At 39.8% G+C, this 22,141-nt stretch overlaps 1 protein-coding gene across 5 annotated transcripts in view; it reads left to right on the forward strand.

Annotated features, from left to right (window-relative positions):
* The window catches only part of PDGFC (platelet derived growth factor C), a 209,893-nt gene that overhangs the window by 178,070 nt on the left and 9,682 nt on the right, over positions 1–22,141 (forward strand). For all 5 annotated transcript variants that reach the window (XM_089302282.1, XM_089302286.1, XM_089302283.1 and 2 more), the window contains one exon: positions 18,605–18,812. In XM_089302282.1, coding sequence (XP_089158408.1) covers positions 18,605–18,812 — 208 coding nt within the window. The remainder of the gene's footprint in view (positions 1–18,604; positions 18,813–22,141) is intronic.

Consider the following 22,141-nt stretch of genomic DNA (forward strand, 5'->3'; position numbering starts at 1 on the left):
CCTCCTTCTCAATCCATTTACTGGCTCCTCCTCCTCTCCTTGACCTGGAATGGTGGGAGTGCAGTTAGTTCCTTTTTACATCAAGAACAGCTTGATAACCATAGCACTGCCCTCTTCTAATGACAACTCAGTTACAGAGCTCATCCAGTCTCATGGCGTTTAGAACCATCATAGTCCACTGGCTCCCAGCTTTACAGATCCAGCCCATACACCTCATCTCACCTCCTCTCCTGAATATCTGTCCCCCTGTCCAACCTTTCCATTTGGGTTATTAAACTGCTTCCTAAGAGGCCTCCCTGTTTCTGCCTCTGCCTTCCTGCAAGGGAGTGTGATCCTTTTCAGACATGAGGTACCTGATGCCCCACCTTTACCTGAACCTCTCCAGTGGCTCTCACTGTGGTTGGCAGAGTCAGCACATGAAAATCAAGGATGCCCAGTTGCATATGTAATTGTCACTTAAACAATAATGGTTTTCTATCCTCTGGGACATGCATTTTCAAAAAATTCATTGTTTATCAGAAATCAAGTGTAACTGACCATCCTATATTTTATCTAGCAACTCAACTGCCAACCCACTCAGAGTAAATTCTTTAAAAAATTATTTATTTGAAAGGGCTACAGAGAGAGAGGGGAAGAGAGAGAGAGAGAGAAGAAAGAGAGAGAGGGAAAGATGGGAGAGAGAGAAAGAGAGAGAGAGAGAGAGAGAGAGAGAGAGAGAGAGAGTTCATCTATCCATTGACTCACTCACTCCCCAGATGGCCACAATAGCTAGAGATGAGCCAGGCCAAAGTCAAGAGATTCTTCCAGGTCTCCCGCATAGGTAACAAGGACCCAAGCATGTGGGCCATCTTTTTCTGCTTTACCCAGGTCATTCACAGGATACTGTATCAGCAGTGGAGTAACCGGGACACGAACCAGCACCCATATGGCATGCCAACATTACAGACATCGGCTTAACTCACTATGCCATGACGTTGGCTCCTCACAGTAAATTCTTTTCTTTTTAATTAATTAATTTACTTGAAAGGCAGAGTTACAGAGAGGCAGAGAGAGACAAACGGACAGGCAGACAGACAGAGAAGTCTTCCATCCACTGCTTCACTCCCCAAATGACTGCAACAGCCAGAGCTGGGCTGATCCAAAGCCAGGAGCAAGGAGTTTCTTCCAGGTCTCCCATGTAATGCAAGGGCCCAAATACTTGGGTCATCTTCCACTGCTTTCCCAGGCCATAGCAGAGAGCTGGATTGGAAGTGGAGCAGCCAGGACTTGAACCGTTGCCCATATGGGACACCAGCACTGCACGTGGCGCCTCTACAGGGTACACCACAGCTCCGACCCCCACAGTAAATTCCTAATACATGTCCTCTGATACTCCCCCATCATCTGGTTGCTAGCTGTCTCTAAACTTCCTTTCAGCTACGATGACCTTTTCTTGCCATTCCTTGAACTGAATTTACCAGATCTACTTGCTGCCTCGGATTGTTTGCCTTGCTCTTCCTCATACCTGGGGTGATGGGCTTCAGATAGCTGCAGGACTTGTTCCCTCAACTGCTCTAAGTGTGCATGCATTTCAGCATCTCCCGTCTGCGTCTTACACTCTCCCTGCTTTGCTTTCCCTGCAGTATATCTCACCATCTAATCATCTCTTTGCTTTATTTGTTTAGTTATGGTCTGTTTCTCCACTGTGTACTCTGTAAAGGCAGAGATACTTTTTTCTTTTGCTCACTTCTTCCTACTCACCACCAAAACAGTACCTGACTTACATTAGGTGCCCAGCGTGTATTTGTTGAATAATCAGATGAATGTATCTAGTATCATGAGAAGAACCACAAACTCATCATGAGCCTACTCTTGTGGTTACGAATGTACCTACCTGTTTATACAGTAGTATTTACTAGTTTCACAATACTGTTATCTAAAATCAGCTAAAGCATTGAGGTTTGGGGGAAAGCAAGGTTGGGTTTAGATCCAAGCAGAGAAAAGAGTGTGGGAAGGCATTTATCAAATGACCTTGAACCTCATTAAATTTTACTGTGACTTTGCATCTATTGAATATTCTAGCCTAGCCCAATCTAGATCTTAGATACAACATACAGAAAACACTTACTATTTTAGGAATAACAGTTGATTCTTATTGATGGAATGTTACCTTCTGTAAATACATGAGGGTTACCCTTTTTAAAGTGTCATATTCCTTCCTAATGTGTACCTGCAAGGATGTCAAGAATTCTTGTACCTAATGTCCATCTGCTCCCTTTCAAGCCTCTTAGGCATGCCATGTGTAGCTTGCACATTCTAAGTAGGTCTGTGGGTCTACTTTTAGATGCGTTTCACCCTTAAGTGAAGGAACAATAAGATCTTAGCCTCATTGTTCTTTAGTTTCTTTACCCATGCAGGATGCAATCATCTTACTTGTCTAATGGTTGAGCTTCCAGGAGTTAGTCTCATTTTTATGATATTTCCCTGAAACTGAAAATTATTGACAGTATAATGGCCCCTGTTTAAACAAGCACCAGTAGTGCTTGCAACTGGTCAGTTTGCAAGGCATTCTTTTTGTCAGCATTTCATTCGTATTTTTTCTCCCAGATCCAGAAAACCAGTCAAAAATTATGCAGAAGAAATATGTGTGTCCTGTTCTGAAAGAACTTACAGATGACAGGAGAGAGATGTACAGTGATTTCAGTTCTTTGCCGTGCAGGGATATGAGCATAACGATGGAGGATCAGAAGGGAGAACTAGCTGGGCAGCAGTGGAGAACAAAGAGAGAGGTCTCGTTGGCTGACATGTCCTGATGGAGCTGGGTCCTACTGATGAGAGATGATGAACTATGTGATGAGAGAGGAAAGGCAATTAGTGACAAAGGACAACAGCATGAGACACAGTTCAGCTTCCAGAGCCTTGCTTACAGCCCCCAGGAGAATCCTCGCACTCCCTTCACCCCAACTGGAACTCCACTCCGTATAGAATAGGAAAGGCACAAAAATAAACTTGATTGTGTGCTGTCTTACATGTTGTTTAATCATTCCAGAGGAAGGCAACCTGAGACAGAAGTAGACAAAATATGAGAAAGGAACAGAAAGGGAAAGATCACTTATCCACTAAGTAACTCATCAGATGCCCACAATAGCCAGACTGTGCCAAGCCAAAGCTCAGAGCCAGGAACTCAATCCCGGTCTTTCATGTGGGTGGCAAGGACCCAACTACCATAGCCATTGTCTGCTGCTTCCCTGGCTCTGCCTTAGCAGGAAGCTGGAATCATCTGCTCTGCTTCCAATCCAGCTTCCTGCTACTGTGTCTGAGAAGGCAGTGGAAGATGGCTCAAGTGCTTGGACTACTACCACCCACGTGGGAGACCTGGCTGTTGCAACCATTTGGAGAAAGAACCACAGATGGAAGATTATCCCTTTCTCTTTCTCTCTCCCCCTTTTACTGTCTGTGTCACTCTTCCTTTCATATAAATTAATAAATAAATCTTCAATCAAAGCAGTTAAATAGAGAAACTTAGCCAACACTTTTGATGGGGTTTTGGTTTATTTCATATAAAGAATTTATAAAGGAAAATCGTCATAGGAGATAGGAACTAAGGATATTATTATCCTTATTTTTTAGAAGTTCCTCAACATATAACTATTTATGGCTATCAAAAGACTTAGGCTCGCAATTACTGACTTGATTGTTGGGAAATGCCCATTTATTCGCTCAGAAGACTTGCTGGACATAACTCTGTTTTAGTGGAGGGAAAAGGTTTGTTCAAGGACTTTCCCTGTGGGGCAGGGCAAGCTCTGATCTGCCATGTCACACATGTCAGTGTAATAACAATGTTAGGCAGAAGACTGTTGCCTGCTAACCAATAGATGATGTCACTTCATACAGCACAGAGCGACATCAATCATGAAATCAATGTGAAAATAATTATTGACCTTAGTTAAAATTGCTGTAACTCAGATAATTATATATTCAATAAAAATAGTGTGCATGATAATTCCCAAGAATGTATAATGCTTAGTGGTTTGTTAAATTGTTCATTGTACTATTTTACTTCACCCTCACAACAATTTCTGTAAGTATGCAGGTACTTTTAAAAAGTTTGCTGGAAGATGGAATTAAGAGATAATTTTTTTGGCAGAAAATTGTTTGAAATCCACACATAGTTTTTCATAATGTGCATTCTTCATGAACTTTTTGAAGACACCGCATAGGTGGTGGTGTCCCTGCTTGAAATATTTGTCAGTACAGACACACACATTGGTGAGGTGTTCAGCGTGCCATTTAGAAGAATGCCATCTTCTTAGGCTGTGGGCAAGGGTCTGGAGGAGGCAGGGGGTGACCATCATCACAGTATGTGGGCAGGCTCCTTTATTACCTTTAAAAAAAGACATATTTTATTCATTTGAAAGGCAGAGTGATGGGGAGAGATGGAGAGACAGAGAGAGAGAGAGAGAGAGAGAGAGATTCTCCATCTGCTGTTTCACTCCTCAAATGGACACAACAGCCTGAGCTGGGCCAAGTCCAAGCCAGGAGCCTGAAACACTATCTGGGTCTCCCATGTGTGTGGCAGGGGCACAAACATTTAGGCACTCTTTGGTTGCTTTCCCAGCCCAGGGGCATTAACAGGGGGCTGGATTGGAAGTGGAGAAGATGGGACACAAACTGGTGCTTCAGTATGGATGACAGCATTGCCAGCGTCGCCTGTGCAACTTAACCCACTGCACCACAACAGCAGTCGGGTCAGCACCTCCTGACCAGAGAGAATGTACCCCAAAGAGAGGATGAGTGGCAGGTCCAGAAGGCACACTGGGTCATCTGTGGTTCATGAAAACTCTGCACACCGCTTCTCTAGGTTCTACTGTAAATAATTTATAAAATGTTTCAAATAAAGGCCATTTTTAAAACTTTAACATTTAAAAACGAACAGATGTGATAGTCCTGTTCTTTAATTCAGGCAGCAACAGCAAGAGCAGAAACTGGGAGGCAGTTCTGGATGATGCTTGCGCCGTAGCATGGCACTGGTGAAGGAGGTGGCAGTGGGCAGGACGGAGCTGTGGTCTGCAGGTAGAACCAAGCCAACATGGTGTGGGACATGGGCTGCAAGCAAAGGAGCGAAAGATGACTGCCGGTTACTGAGGCATTTAATGAGATGGTTTAAAAACAAAGTGCAGGTTAGAACTAGGATTTGCTGGTAGCAACTATAGAAATCACATAAATTATGGGGTATTTCCAGAGGAACGAAAGCAGACGGAAAGTGCAAGAGGTCCCAGCAGCGAGCTTTGGGACTGTCTGGCAGGAAGAAGGGAGAGTGTCAGAAGCACCAGGAGACAGGCAGCCAGGTGGGAGGACCGTCTGCTCCTGTAGCATGCCAAGTGCCATCCATGTGCACCTGACAGGTCAGCTGGGACAAGGACAGAGAAAGCGGACATTGATGCAACCATGTTGAGTGACTCTCAAGCGTTCTGACTACTTCCATTGGATTATCTCATTTTTCCTCTCAAAGCAATCCCCTGAGGGATTTATTTTTATTGCCAATCAGTTTGATTTACCCGCCTTTATTTATACTATGAAGCCACTTTAGAATAAATATCTGTACCATGCTTCTTATCCAAAATAAGTCCTTCCCGTCAACTCTCATATGAGATTAGATTGGGTTGTAGTATCTGATTTGGCTGCAGGTAAGTAACAGGAATAGTCACCGTTTCTCATCTTGCTTTCCATGTAACATTCCAAATTTCCCATAGAGGCTGTTGAGCATAATACATTGAATAAATATTGTCCCAAAGGAGAAATTTCCATAATAAACTGTGAGAAAGTGGCTTCAGAGATTCTGGTTTGAGGAATATTTAAGTTTTGCATGAAGGTATGTTGTTCTAACAGTTATTACTTTCCATTCTCTTCTATTGTCACTCCCCATCTACTGGTCACTTCTTGAGCACTAACAAAGTGAATCCATAAGCATCCGTATAATAAGGAAAGGAAAACATGTGATGCTTTGTTGTCAAAAACTTGCAGCTGTTAGAAGTTACTTCAGCATTATTATGGCCTGTCACATTTTTTGATTCAGAGTAATAATTTTTCAAATCTTGGTAGGGAAAAAAAAAAAACCTTAATTTTGGCTTCCCACAAATGCCATTGTGGAAAATGTTCTTGGAACTATGTTATTTAGTCATCCCATGGAATTCTAGTTTTCAATATAGATTATTCCTTAAAATCCACACTTTTACCTCGGAAGTGGAAAACTGTGTGCGTTGACCCTGACTCATCGGCCCACAATTTCCCTGCTCTGTGGTCACGAACTGACTTCTTTGCTGACCTTCAAACCCAAGGACGGGCTCTAAGGTGAAGTTCTCTTTGGCCTGCAGAGTACTCTAGTAGAGGCGTATTGGAGACGAGGATGTCTTGTCACTGTTGTCAAATCTTGATAGTGCTCAAGTTTCATGCTGATAGGAAAATGGAGCCAGTAGCAGTGTTCCATCCGTACACTTAGCAAGCTGCACTTAACACCGGTAAACAGGACTTGTGCTTGAGACAATGTGTTCAACAACACTCAGCATCGCTTCCCTCCATATGGCTCCCTGCAGAATTCTGCTGCTCTTCAGGGCATTCCTGAAACCATGCAAATCATGGCCTCAAGGCTCAACTTCGGGTTTGAGCCTGAAAATTTCCTGTTTTCAGTAAGTGCTGAATGATACACAGTTTTCTCTTTCCTGCTGGACTGTCACTATGAATGGTGGTACAACTATATCAAGTTTTGTTCAGTTGCCATGCTCTTTTAAGAAGAACCATTTAATATTAAGACCTGATAGGAATACAATTGACCATCTTCCCCAGGATTTCTCCCTTAAACACATAGTCTGCGTTACCCACACAGTATTAAAACATCTGTTCTTCTGAAGGAATGCAAGCGTTGGCTTTTCTGTGCTGGCTTAAAAATAATTTAAAAACATAACACAGAGAACTTTGGGGATGAATTTAGATAAGAAAAAGGGGGAAGACAAAGAAGCGTGTTTACATGAATTGTTCCAGACATTCTTGTATCTCGACAGAACCTCCCATCAGTTGTTCCTGGCAGGCATTTCTGTATGCTTCTTAAGTTCTTCAAAAGTCAGACCTGCGTAGGAGTACAGTGTATGCGCTTGACATGATACTAATGAGAGTGAAGGCATCTTTAAGAAATGATATTACACAAGACACCATTTTTTAATCCATCTACCACACACCTGATTGTTTTGTTTTTAACTGTAATGATAAAGCCTAATGTGCATTCGTGATTTTCTGTTAGGTATGAATGGAGTGAAAGCCTTGTTATCAATTTCCAAAGTCCTGTCTGCATTTGACTAGTAGGAAAGCTGCAATGTAAATCTTGGTAGGCCCCAAAAGTTTTAACAACAGTTGCTATGCTACTCAAGGTAAACATTGGTGCATGCATATTTGTCCCAGGAAGATTCATTGTGAATGCTGTATTTTTGAAATTGCACTCACCACAAAAATTCTAATAAGATGACTATGGTTTCTCAGAGATAAGCGGCTATCTATTGTGAAATTATAAGCAGTTCCGATAGAACTAGTGTAAACAGAAAGTCAGCTTTCATTTTTATAAAAAAAGGAACAGTGATAATAAATGCATAGAATATTTAAGGTAGTCATAATGAAATATGAAACACTAAAATATTGATTTTCAAAACTAACACTGGAGAAGTCTATAATACAATTTATTTTTGCAGCTCAACTTTCTGTCTTGGTTTTAACACTGGTTCATTCGACACTTACTTTGCTGAAATTATGGGTTACCAGTTATTTTTCAATAACAAAAGTTAACCTACATTTGTTTTTCATGTATCCTTTCATACCAAGTCCACTTTTTATGGATTGCACTCACCAGGATTTGTGAGATGTTGTTTGGTTGCTGGTGTGATTCATAACAGCGCATTTTCAGTTTGACTTTGTTCTGGCAAGAAGAAAATCTCTCCTGGGATGCACAGTATTTGGCCTACTAAGGATGTACTGCACACAGAAGGAATTTGGGTCTGGATCACCATGCTCACCTCATAGGCTGTTTAATAGTTGTTTGTTAAGTAATGTGATAGACATAGTATAATAGTAACTTTAGTTGACTGGTCTAACAGGTAATAATTTGAGAAGTTGATGACATCATATATTATCTCTCTAAGGAGACTTTAGCTTTGGTCTGGCTGGTTTTGGTGACAGAAATGCATGTTCTCTAAGCAGCGGGTACTCAAGTTTGAGATCAGAGTGGGGCTGAGGCCTCTCTCCTAGGTTTGCAGGTGCCTGTCTCCCCCCTGTGTCTTCACAGGGTCTTCCCTGGGTAATCTCTTTGTAAAGCCACTGGTCATATTGGATTAGGGCCTATCCCTGTGACCTCATTTTAACCTAATTATGTTCTTAAAGACTGCCTCCAAATACAGTCACCCTCTGTGGTACTGGAGAATAAGAGGTAAACATAGCAATTTAGGGTCAATGCGGTTCAGCCTGTAACACAGCAGGTGTCTCGTATGGACTTGAAAATTTGACATCAAGTCTCTAAGCATAGACCTGTTTTCTTCCAATCTGGAGTACCATAAAGTTCCCATGCAGAAATTAGATATGTGTTTGTAGTATATTTGGATTCTAAATGGGCAGGATGAATGTGTGCTCTCAAGATATGTGTACATACATGCATATATGAACCCATTAAAATATACGTAGAATTATAAGGATACTTCAGAAGATCATAGAAAATTTATAATCTGAAAAAAAAAAACTATGCTTGGATTTAAAAACTTTTTTGCACCAAAATGAACTTCCTTTTCATTCCATTTTGCACAAAGTTTTTGAAATATTCTTGTATGTTAGTTGTACACAGGACGATGTCTCCCAAACTCACTAATATAAAGCAACAAAGGAGATTTAAAGGAAACAGCCCCATCTTTTAAGAAGTTATGCATGATAGTTTTTCTTAAGTTCTCAGGATAATTCTGCTGAATTATTACAGGCAAACAATTACATAGAAATGCAAATGGGAATTGGTCTAGCTTCTATGGTTTACAGAGTAGGAAACTGAAGCACAGAAACTCAGTTATTTGCTGAAATTCTCCTCCCTAAATGTGAACAACTCCAGGATCAGGATCTAAACTATTTTTTTTTTTTTTGGACAGGCAGAGTAGACAGTGAGAGAGAGAGACAGAGAGAAAGGTCTTCCTTTTCTGTTGGTTCACCCCCCCCAATAGCCACTGCGGCCAGCGCACTGCACTGATCCGAAGCCAGGAGCCAGGTGCTTCTCCTGGTCTCCCAACAGAGCCCAAGCACTTGGGCCATCCTCCACTGCACTTCTGGGCCACAGCAGAGAGCTGGACTGGAAGAGGAGCAACCGGGACAGAATCCAGCACCCCAACTGGGACTAAAACCCGGTGTGCCGGCGCCACAGGCGGAGGATTAGCCAAGTGAGCTGCGGCGCTGGCCCTACAAGCTCTTTTTGTCTCCTTGTCAGGGTTCTTCTCTGGTGTCATGTTGTAATTCATAGAAACTTTCACTCTATAATTTTAAAGACTTCACTTTATATAGGACCCTTCGTACCTGGAGCTGACATTGTAGAAATGAGCTGTTTGACGGGACACTTTATTTCAGAGAGAATTCAGATCCCATTACCACTCCTTGAACATCTGTGCTAACAGAATGGTCTGTGGGTGGGATGGCCTCAGGAGGCCTGTTTACTGGAGGGGAGGTTGTCACTAGGGCCCTGCAGGTGAGAGCTGCACAGCTTCTCTCTGGCTTACAGAAGGAAGGGTGTCGATTGAGTTGTTTCCATTACAGAAAACCTTGGTTTCCCTTCCTGTTGAGCAGCAGTCATGGAGGACAGCACATAATTTGTAATATTTTCATGGAAAAGAGAAATTAAGAAATTTGAAATTCCAATGCAAATCAAAGGCACACATTGCATGTTCTAACTAGCTTAACCACCCTACCCTTAGGTATTTTTAAATATCCAAGTTATTGTTAGAATTTTCTATACACTAGAAAGGAAATTTGTACTGATGAATGGTGTTTCATAAGAGTGATAATTAAATCTTATAAAAACGATGAGAGGGCAGTTTTCCCTCTTACTTCTTTTTTGCCATGCTCCCTCCGTAGGAGAAGAATCCCTTAGCTGAGAAAAGCAGAACCTCAACAGCGAACCACTTGGTTGTTCCTTGAACCAGTGGGTGGGGTGACCATCATGAGAAGGCCTTAAATAGAATCACTACTTCCTCTGTTCTGTCCAGGGGTTGATTCTTTGAATTCACGACAAGCATGTTGATTGTCCCTTCTTTTTTTTTTTTTTTTTTTTTTTTTTTTTTTTTTTTTTTTTTTTTTTTTTTTTTTTGCAAGAGTTGAAGAATCTGGGGGACTGGTACTTGTGTGGTAGTACTGGTTGGGTATATTTTTTAATTTTCTCAATTTAAATATTTAAAAACATGGAAGTTCCTTGCAGCAAACAACATAGACAAGATGCTTTTCTCCCACCTTTGTCCTTTGAGGGGGTAGAGAGGCTGACACTTCACTGGACCTGAGATGTGCATATTTTACTTGTCCAGTATTATGGGGCTATTTTGCTTTGCTTTCTCTTGTGTTAATATTTTGCACTTTATCACAGCGATGCTGATCCTGGACCTGTTCAGGCTGAATGCTGAACTCAGGGATTCTCCAAAAGATGTGGATGCAAAATAAAGCCGTCTCTTAGATGGTCTAATTGAAAGTACTCAGAGTGGACAGTGGTCTAGTGATGAAGATCTCAGATAAGGCGTCCTGTGTTGGAATGCCTGGGTGCAGTTCCCAGCTTGGGCTCCTGCCTCCATCTTCCTGCTAATGCGGGCCCTAGGAGGCAGCAGGGAGGGCTGCCATGCATGTGAGAGTTGGATTGGGTTCCTAGCTCCTGTCCTTGGCCTGCTTCAGACCCAACCATCGCAGGCATTTGAATTCTGTCTCTGCCTCTCTCTCTCTTTCCCAGGTAAATACTTTTTAAAAGAAAAGTCAAAATGTACCCTAAATTACAATTTTATTTCATGCCTATAATATACATCTGAGCACTGAAACTTTCATAAATCGTATCTTTATTCTTAGAAACCATTTGCTTTTTGTGTGCAAAGTATGAAACTTCAATGTGTTTTACATCATAATAGTAATGGGAAACACTCACTTGTTTTTTATGACTAACCCCTAATTTAAAATTTATAAAAATGCATATGTAGTGACTTCTATTTTTTAAGTTTGTAATATATTTGTGTTAACCTGTTCATATTATAAATTTAATCAATTTTAACCAAATTGTTTAAATTAAAATAAAAATCTGTATTAGATTTTCTATATCTTTGTATATTGTTTTTCTATTTATCTGTAGAGTTATCAGTCATAAAATTTGTTGTTTTTGGACAACTATAAAAAGCAATGAATAGATAAAAATGAATAAGATTTAGTTTCTACTCTCAAAAACTTTAAGAATCTAGTTCATAGAACAAAAATATCTTTATTTTTTTTTTTTGACAGGCAGAGTGGACAGTGAGAGAGACAGAGAGAAAGGTTTTCCTTTGCCGTTGGTTCACCCTCCAATGGCCGCCACGGCCGGTGTGCTGTGGCCAGCGCACCATGCTGATCTGATGACAGGAGCCAGGTGCTTTTCCTGGTCTCCCATGGGGTACAGGGCCCAACGACTTGGGCCATCCTCCACTGCACTCCCTGGCCACAGCAGAGGGCTGGCCTGGAAGAGGGGCAACCGGGACAGAATCCGGCGCCCCGACCGGGACTAGAACCCGGTGTGCCGGCACCACAAGGCGGAGGATTAGCTTAGTGAGCCGCGGCACCGGCCAGAACAAAAATATCTTAAAATGATTGGAAAATATCCTAATATTTTAACAAAACCCATGAAATTATTAAAATATTCTCTCCTAAAGAAAAAAAATTCTTGTAGTTTCAAGGCTGCCACATTTATTTGAAGTGAGCTGGGGCATAGAGGGTGACTCTAGACCATGCATTTCTGTATTAATTGAACTTATTTACTGGGGTGTGATGTGACATTGTAACATATACACAGTATGAACCAGTCATACTGGGCCGTTAGCCTCCACAGTTCTTTCATCGCAGTCTGTAGTTCACCTGCTGTTCTGTGCAACACCAGAACCTGTTCCCTTTCCGAACTGCATTTTGTTGCTGATTATCACATCCATCTGCCCCCTGCATATCCCGGCTTCTGGAAGAACACTATTTTAGACTCATATAGACTAAATATACATGTGTAACTTCTCCATACGAAAGAAAACATGATATTTGTGCCTGGTTTGTTTCAGTTAAAATCATGATCTTTAGGTTCATCCATTTTGTTGCAAGTGTCACAATTTCATTCTCCTTATGATTAAATAATATTCCATTTTGTGTGTGTGTGTGGGTGTGTGTATCTCACAGTTTCTTTATCCATTCATCCATTGGTAGACATCTAAGGTGATTTCATGTCTTAGGAGTGTTGCTGCAATGAACATGAAATGCAGATATCTTCTATGCTGTTCTCCATAATGTCTGTAATAATTTGTATTCCAAGCAACAAGGTGTTAGAGTTCCCTTTTCTACAACCTTGCCAGCATTGCTGATTTTTTCTTTTAGATAATAGCGATTCTAAATGCAGTGGTAATATTTCATTGTGATTTTTATTTTCACTTCCCTGAGAACTACAGATAATGAGCATTTTTTCATGTGTTGGACTTTTGTATTTCTTTAAAAATTTTTCTATTCATGCCCTTTAGCCATTTGTTTACTGGATTGTTTTATTGTTGTCGTTTAATTTTGTAAGTTCTTTATATATCCTGAGTATTTTTAAATTAAGATTTATTAATTTATTTGAAAGGCAGAGTTACAGAGAGAGAGAGAGGCAGAGACAGAGAGAGAGAGGTCTTCTATTCTCTGGTTCACTCCCAAATGGCCACAACAGCTGCAGCTGGGCAGATCCGAAGCCAGGAGCCAGAGCTTTCTCTGAGTCTCTCATGTGGGCGCTGGGCCCAAGGACGTGGACCATCCTCCACTGCTTTCTGAGGCTCATTAGCAGGGGGCTGGATTGGAAGTGGAATAGCCAGGACTCGAACTTTCAATTATGTGTGATGCCAGCATCGCAGGCGGCTGCAACGCCAGCCCCATATTCTGAGTATTAATTCTTTGTCAAATGCACAAGTTACAAATATTTTCTCCCATTCTGTCGGTTATTTCATTCTGTTGATTGTTTCCTCTGCTGTGCAGAAACTTCCTAGTTTGATAAAATTCCACTTGTCTATCTTTGCTATTATTGATTGTGCTTTTGGGGTTTTATCTAAAATGTCATTGCCTATGCTAATGTCTTGAAGTGCGTCCCATATGTTTTCTTCTAGTAGTTTCATAGTTTTAGTTCTTAATTTAGACCTATAATCCATTTTGAGTTGATTTTTCTATAGGGTGAGAGGCAGCTTGTTTCAAACTTCTACATGGGGAAACACACTTGTTCCACACCATTGTTTGGAGGAGACTCTCCTTTCTCCAGGGAGTGTTAATTGACTACAGGTGCATGGATTTATCCCTGTGGTTCCTAGTCTGTTCCATTGGTCTATGTATCTGTTGTTATGCCAGTACCATTTTTTGTGTGTGTCTTGTTCTGTTCTTTTCATTAATATTTTCTAATTTTCATTGTCAATGTCATTTACATTCTCGATTAGAATTCAGTATTAGTACAAGGAAAAAATAATAAAAATGACACAAGAAATAAATAAAACAGAAGTTGAAAAGACAATACAAAATATAAATTAAGAGTTGATTCTTTGAAAAGATAAAATTGGTAAACCTTTAGCTGGATTAACTAAGAAAAAAAGAGAGAAGACTCAATCAATAAAATCAGACATGACAAAAGGGATACTACAACTGATGTTACATAAATAACAATGATCATCAAGGGATATTGTGAACAATTATATGCCGGTAAATTGGAAAACCTAGAGAAAATGAATGAATTCCTGGAAATGTAATTTACCAAAATCCCAAAACATAGAAAACCTGAACAAACCAATATTGAGTGGTGAGATTGAGTCAGGAATAGTCTCCCAACAAAGAAAACCTCAGGACCAGATGTCTTCACTGCTGAATTCTACTAAATATTTAAGAGAAAACTAATGCTGTTATTCTCAAATATTCAAAAAAATTGAAAGGAATGGAAAACACCCAGACTCATTCTGAGGCTAGAATTACCTTGACTCCAAAATCAGAAAGGTCACAACAAAAAAAGAAAAAACTATTGTCCAGCCTCCCTAATGAACATAAATGCAAAAATTCTTAAAAAAATACTAGCGAATAGAATTCAATAGCACAATAAAATCATCATCCACCCTATCCAAGTAAGATTTATCCTAGGGTTGTAGGGATGGTTCAACATATGCAAATCAATGCATTGCAATGCATCCAAAGAATGATGGATCATCTGATAGATGGGGGAAAAGCATTTGATGAAACACAGCATACCAACTTTGAATAAGTTATGCATATAAACAACACACCTCAACATACCTCAATTACATAACAAACCCACAACCAGCATCCCATTTAGTGGGGACAAGGTGAAAGCATTTTCCCCAGAGTGTCTTGGCTTTCCATGCCTGAAATATTTTCATTAAGATTTGGTACCAAAGATGTCCAATCCCACCACTCTTATTCATTACTTCTCTAAGAGTTTTAGCTAAAGCAATTTATAGGAAAAAGAAGTCAAAGACATACAAATAGGAAAGGAGGAAGTCAAATTTTCCATGTGTACAAATGACGTGATTCTATACATGGAGGAAAAAGAGACTCCACCAAGTTACTCTTAACTCATCAGCGAATTCAGCAGAGTTGGAGGTTAAAAAAGCAACAAGCAAAATTCATTAGCATTTTAACCACAAACTCACTGAGATAGAACTTACAGAAACAATGTCATTCAAAATAAATACAAAAAAAAAAAAATTAGTACTGCAGTCCTGTCCCTGAGATGGTTTGTTGAAATGTCCCCAGCGGGTAGGGACTCTGCACCTACAAGATTGTGAGCCCTGATAAAGGTTGTCCCTGCCCAAAGAAAGTTGCCCCTTTTATTAGTTTACAGAGTGGACTTCTGATCCTCAAGCCAGGTGTCCACAGGCAGCGCACAGAACAAGTCTCTTAAATGGACACAATTGAGATATATGGGACCGTGATTGCCCTGTTGTTGCGGAAGCTTTCGTGAATTGGATTTTTTCCAAGACCACTGTAAGGCACTGTAAATGGTAAAGATTTACTGTGTGAATCAACAAGAGGAAGAATTTTCCGTATGGGGGAGGAGGGGCAACATCAGTATGGGTAAAGGTACAAAGTCCGAGATGAATATGACATGTGTAGTAGTTTGTGAAAGAGACCAGATTGATGGAAACAAAATGCATGTCTTTGATGAGTGGGGGATTAAAAGGGAAGGTGAGCAGAGGTCAGATTTTAAGGGTCTCAAATGCTGGGTAAGGAATTTGGATTTTATCCTCCAGATGAGAAATCACATAAGCATTTGTCCAAATTCATCGCATGATCCGTGATAGCTTATTTTAGGTGGATTAACCTAAGGTTACGCATCATAGAACAAAAAGGAATAAGGAAAGCTTGAAGGCCAGGAGGCAAGGTTAGCAGCTGCTGTGTGTAGCCTCTGCTTTGAGTAAAAGCCTAGAATCCCTGTAATGAGCTGATGTGATGGTGTTTTTATTATAGCAAATACTATTTTTAACTGATTTCCCAAAAGAATCCATAGTGATTATAGAAAATGTTGGAAATATGGGCATAAATAAGAAAGAAAATTAAAATCACTGATTCTCATGTGATAGATAAACATGCTTTGCATTTAGGCACTTTTGATTTTAATTTTTGTTTTGTTTCAATTTATGCATGCTGGAATCATGGTAATTTTAAAGCTATATTTATGTAGTTTTCATTTTGTCATTTCCCTGGTTAAAATAAAATTTTCCAAGGGACCCTCATTTTTCATGGCTATACACCATTGCATTTTTAGTATAATGTAATTCCACTATTATAAATTTAGATCCCTCCCAGTTTTTGCTATTGTGTTTCTATAATGAATATCAATCAAGATAAATGTTTTATTCTGTACTCTTCATCATTTATACATTGGAAGTAATATTTTTATTCTGATAAATAGTTTGTGATTATTTTTCATATTTTGATTTCAATTCTTACCTTCCACTATCTACCTTTAGTCAACATTTAAAATTGGGAATGAATTGTTCTTACTGAGTTTTAAGAGCTCTATTTATGGGGGCTAGCATCATAGCATTGTGTGTAAACTGCTGCCTGCAATGCCTGCATCCCTTATGGGCACCAATTCCTGTCCCACCTACTCCAAACCAGCCTGGCCCACCCCTGTTTTTAGCGGCCATCTGGAGAGTGAGACAACTGAGGGAGAATCTTTCTATCTGTCTCTCCCTCTATCTTGGTAACTCTGACTTTCAAATAAATAAAGAAATCTTAAAGAGTTCCATATATATAAATGGTATTGATGCTTCTCGTTTTTGTTTGAATTATTGTCATATTTTGTGGCTTGCCATTTTGTTTTAATCCTATACGTGACATTAAGTTGCTCCCGATCTTTTATTTCACACAATGCTGTGGTGAATATCATGGCAGATGCTTTCATGTGCACAAAAGGATAGAAATCTCAAAGCTAATTATAAGAAACTATGACAAGTGTATGTCTTGTATTCACTATACACCAGTTACACCAGCTAAAATGTCGTGGCCATTACATTCCTTCTTGGAGGCAGAACAAAGGAATTCCAGTGTATGTGCTCCTTATTCCTTTATCTTAGTCTTGTCAACCTTATGTATGTGGAATAAGCCCCATCTCTCTCTCTCTCTCTCTCTCTTTTTTTTTTTTTTTTTTTTTGGACAGAGTGGATAGTGAGAGAGAGAGACAGAGAGAAAGGTCTTCCTTTTGCCGTTGGTTCACCCTCCAATGGCCGGCCGCGGCCCCGCGCGCTGTGGCCAGCGCACCGCGCTGATCCGAAGCCAGGAGCCAGGTGCTTCTCCTGGTCTCCCATGCGGGTGCAGGGCCCAAGCACTTGGGCCATCCTCCACTGCCTTCCTGCGCCACAGCAGAGAGCTGGCCTGGAAGAGGGGCAACCAGGACAGAATCCGGTGCCCCGACTGGGACTAGAACCCAGTGTGCCAGCGCCGCAAGGCGGAGGATTAGCCTATTGAGCCGCGGTGCCGGCCCCCATCTCATTTTTTGTATGTGGAATAAGAATATCATTGTATTTTACAGTTTTCTGCTAACTGTTGAATTTAACATAGTTTGATAGGTTGAGAGAGAGAAAGAGATCTTCCACACACTGGTTCACTCTCCAAATGGCCACAATGTTAGGGCTAAGCCAGACAAAGCCAGAAGGTAGGAACTCCATTCTGGTCTCCCTTGTGGGTTTAGGAATGCAAGGACTTGGGCCATCTTCCACTGCACTCCCAGGTACCCCAGCCAGGAGCTGGAGCAGAAGTGGAACAACAGGGAGTCCTTCTGGTGCGCAAATGGAGTGCTGGCACTGCAGGTGCTGGCTGAAGCCTCTGCACCACAGGGCCAGCCCTGTCATTTATGTTTTTAAAATTCTGGATGATAATTTTGTGACAGTTAGGTATTTTCGACAAGGTGTTCTTCCTGTGTTATTTGTGTTTTTAAATTTGTTTATTTAGTCTTTTGTAGGTTAAAAATATTGTAGGCAAATTTATAGAACTGATCTTTTATGGTTTAGGTATTTTCTTTCCTGATGAACAAATTACTCTCCCAGGTCAAAGGATTTTCACTCATATTTTGCTCAAGTTCTTTTATGGATTATCTTATATGAAGCTTTTTTTAAAAAAATTATTTTATTTATTTGAAAGGCAGAGTTAGAGTGAGGAAAGATAGACAGATAGCTTCCATCTGCTGGTTCACTCCCCATATGGCTGCAAAGGCTAGGGCACGGCCAGGTGGAAGCCAGGAGCCAGGAGCTTCTTCCAGGTCTCCCATGTGGGCGAGGCCCAAGCACTGAGCCATTGTCTACTGCTTTCCTAGCATCATTATCAGGGAGCTGACTTGGAAGTAGAGCAGCCAGGACTAGAACTGGGGCCCATGTGGAATGCTGGCATTGTAGGTGGCAGCTTAACCCATTTTGCCACAAAGCCAGCCCCTGTATGAAGTTTTAAAACATGTAATTTGCATAACAACCCGATGATTTTTCCAGACTGAGGACAATAAAAAGTGGAAATCAAAAGAAAACTTTGGTAAACAATAATATAGTTTCCATTGTAAGTCCATAGTTGAAAAGTTGGAGATATGTCCATGTTTTTAATAGGAGCAAAAGTTTTCCACACCCACCGTGGTTTGTGTTAATGGAAATAATGTATTTCTCATTGACTTCAAAAACATCTCTGAGTTCATCTCCATGAAGCCTTTGCAAAGTAATTACTTGTTACTTGGGTTTAAAACAATTTCACTTCCCATACATTTTCAGCCTTAAGGCTCTGTGACTTTGCGTGGAGATGCAGAATGAGGGCATGGTTGTGATTCAAGCAGTTAACGTGGGATTCGTTTTACTTTCAGCAATTCACAGAAGCTGTGAGCCCTTCAGTGCTACCCGCTTCAGCATTGCCACTGGACCTGCTTAATAATGCCGTCACTGCCTTTAGTACTTTGGAAGATCTTATTCGGTATCTTGAGCCAGATAGATGGCAGTTGGACTTAGAAGATCTGTATAGGCCAACTTGGCAACTTCTTGGCAAGGCTTTTGTTTTTGGAAGAAAATCCAGAGGTAAGCTCCCCTTTCAGATTAGAACCTCGTTTAATTTTCTTAGCAGCTAATGTTTCAGATTCTTCAGGCACAGCTTCTAAAGGTTAGAGTTTAAAATTCTTCAGTGATAAATCCAAACAACCCATTTTCTTATCATTCCAACATTTGTGTACGTTAAATAAGCATACATACAAAAGGAGGCACTTAATTATAAATTAGCAGGCTTGGAAAATTAAAAGGGTTACTTTGACTGAAAAATACCATAGTTCTTATCTGCAAAAATACCATTGTTGTGAAGTCTTTCATTGCATTTCATAAGGATCATTGCTTACTCAAACCTAATATTTAGAATATATTGATTTCAAGATACAGTAGAAACTATCAGAGCCACAAAACCAGGTCTGGGGCTAGCAGAGGGGGACGTTTTAAAAATAATCATTCTTCACCACATCTTCCAGGGGTCAAAGTTGTATCAATTCCTATGTCCTTACCCTGGAAACTTCTAAATAATATGAAAAATAGTAATGGTGCAAAATAAAATGGGCAGTACTCTCCAAGTTTGGATTCCTAGTGAGAAAAAAAATTATCTAAAGGGCCCCACATCCTGATAATTTTTTCCATATCACTTTGCTTTTGAAATGATCACTTTTGACCTCTGACAATATCACCCTTCAAGAGTGAACGTGCTAGTAATTAGACCTAATTCCACATAGTCAAGAAATTGTAAATGATGTTAACCGAGTCTTCTACAAGGTTAGCTAATTCTCCTAGTAACATGAGAGGCAGAAAGCCTCCATAACGACACAAATAAAAATATAACAGAAATAACTGGATACTCATAGAGCATGCAGAAAATCTGCTCTGGTCTGTCAGAAACACTGGAGGGCACCCCTTGTCACTTCAGAGAGCAGAATGACAGTCTGAGAAGTTATGTGGCTGGAACAGTATTCAGCGAATTTGAGCCATTCTCAGGGGTAGGCTGCACCAGCCTTGTTCTTCTTAATCTTGTCAGAAAGAAACCGGATTCCTGCTTTCCTGCACTGCGCCTGGCAGCCCTTGGATCAGGAGCTTTAATCTCAGCAGATCATGTTCTGACTTGCCCAGCCTTGGTATTTGGCTGTGCCGACAGATGTGGATTCCTTTTGGCAGTGTCTGAAATGGGTTGTTCAAGTGCAGGGACAGCAAAATCCCGTCCAGATGCTGAAAACTGTTCCATATTTATAAGATTTGATCTTGATGAATAACTTGATGAGTAAGTTCCGAACAACACTTCCCTTCCCTCCCACTTAGGAAGAGGAAAATGAAGATCGGAGAGACTAGCTAGAACACCCATGAATACAGCTCTTGTTAGCAGTTTTCAAGGAGGCGGTCATGTGCGTCTGTAAGAAGCCAGGGAGTGGAAAGGGTTCTAAGCTCGGCTTGTTCACAGCGGACTTCTAGATTCAAGCCTAGAAACCTCCCTTTTAAACAGGCCTCCTGAGTGACTCTCTGAGCCTGGTGTGCAAAAAAGATTTGGCCAGGCAGGGCTAGCATGCATTTAAAAGCAGTCAGCATTGAACCAGAGCTTTCAAATATTCATTTAACACTTTCAAAATTGAAGCCCTTTGCAGTTTGCCAAAACTATTAACTTTTTAAGCACACACAGTAAGTGTGAGAAAAGCAGTGTATATTTTTGGAACTTTACATAAACTAAAATGCAGGTGTGGGATAACATCTATGTAGACAAAACCAACTCCCCTCCCAAGAGTCTTGCTACAAAGGAACAAGGACTAAAACTTTTAAAAGCTTCTAATTAGACACTGAAATAGATTTTCCACAGAATAAACATACCACAGTGTTACCACATTTATCTTCGCAAGACCACCCTCAGGTTGCATTTCAGTAATAGAATAGCCTTAGATCAAGTATCTTAAAAGAAGGAACAACTAACGAAGGAGAACGTGACCATAATTTTTTTGTCAGTATTACCCTTTGTGATAAAACTTAACAATATTGATGATATTTGCATTAGAAATAACAATGTTGATTGGTGGTGTGTTCGAAGTCTTCTTCCTTTAGCAAGACAACCTACCACATGTATTGTCTTCAGAGAGAATTATGAAAACAGGAAAGTTTGAAAGCAGAGTTTTACTTGACAAATGTTTTGCAAAGGAAAAATGTCCTAAATGTTATAGTTAACCTACAAAAATATCTGCTTTGGGAAATGATTCTTTTTTTCCCCTCTCAGATTTTTTCCCCCATTTTTTTTTTTTTTTTTTTTTGGCCCAGACATTCTGCACAATGTTTGGAGAATTTATGACACAAGATTATGGACATGTGACTTATTTTAATGAAGCTTGTATGAGTTTAAGCCTTAGGAAGAGGAAACGTAAATTTCAAATATGATGTGCCAGATTTAAAGTCCTTAATTGCATTCTTAGCCCACTGTGGGCTCCATTAATGTTTTTGTTTCTTTTATTTCCTTTCTTCCTCTGGTTCAGAATTCTCACTAAGATGTTGTTACTGCACACACACACACAGACAAAAAAAAAAACCAGATTTTCTAAATCAAGCCTAACTAGTGCTTAAAAAGAGTTTTTGACTTTGTGTCAAACATGATAAATGAGTGGAAGCTAAGTTGAAAGTGTGTTTAAATTTTCACATTGTAGCAGGTATCATAACTTAGTTCACTTGGGAAATCTCTCTAACCTTTTATTGTGGTTAAGTAAACATTTTAAAGGGAACGTATACAGTCTGTTTTTCTAGTTTCATGAAATAGTGTTTTTAAAACTATTTGAGATAGGTAACTATCCTTTGAAAACTAAGAATTTCTTTCACATTGTAAAGGCACACACATATTAAACTTTCAAAATTTTGGCAACGAGCTTTTAAGTTTCTGCGTGTTTTTAATTAGTTTTTCTTTGTTGCTTAGATATTCATTTCTAGAGAAAAATTTCAAATAAACTTACATATAGCTTTACCAACAAAAGAGGAATGTATAAATATCATGTTAGTTCAGCAAAATGATATCAGGTAAAATACGTGACATCATTTACTCTAATGATCTCATTAATTTTATTAGAAATATGTTGGTCTCTTCAGGGTGCTTGAAAGAATGAACTCATTTGCTTTTAAATATATAAAAGCTTTGCTTTCACAGGATCATTTTTAGATGAAAAAGAAATCTTTAAATACTCAAAGAGTGGTTTGCTATTGAATTGAAAATAATTTTTTAGTTGAATTACATTTTGAAATGGAACCTTTGAATTAGCATTGCTTGACCTGGGTTTTAGTTCATCATATTTTATATGCTTGTAATTTATAATTGCATATGCATAATTTTATCCTCTGTTTCTTAGAAATACTCAAAT

This window comes from Oryctolagus cuniculus, chromosome 8 (genome assembly GCF_051225735.1).
Source record: "Oryctolagus cuniculus isolate XC-2025 breed Fujian yellow rabbit chromosome 8, ASM5122573v1, whole genome shotgun sequence".
In the NCBI taxonomy this organism is placed as follows: Eukaryota; Metazoa; Chordata; class Mammalia; order Lagomorpha; family Leporidae; genus Oryctolagus; species Oryctolagus cuniculus.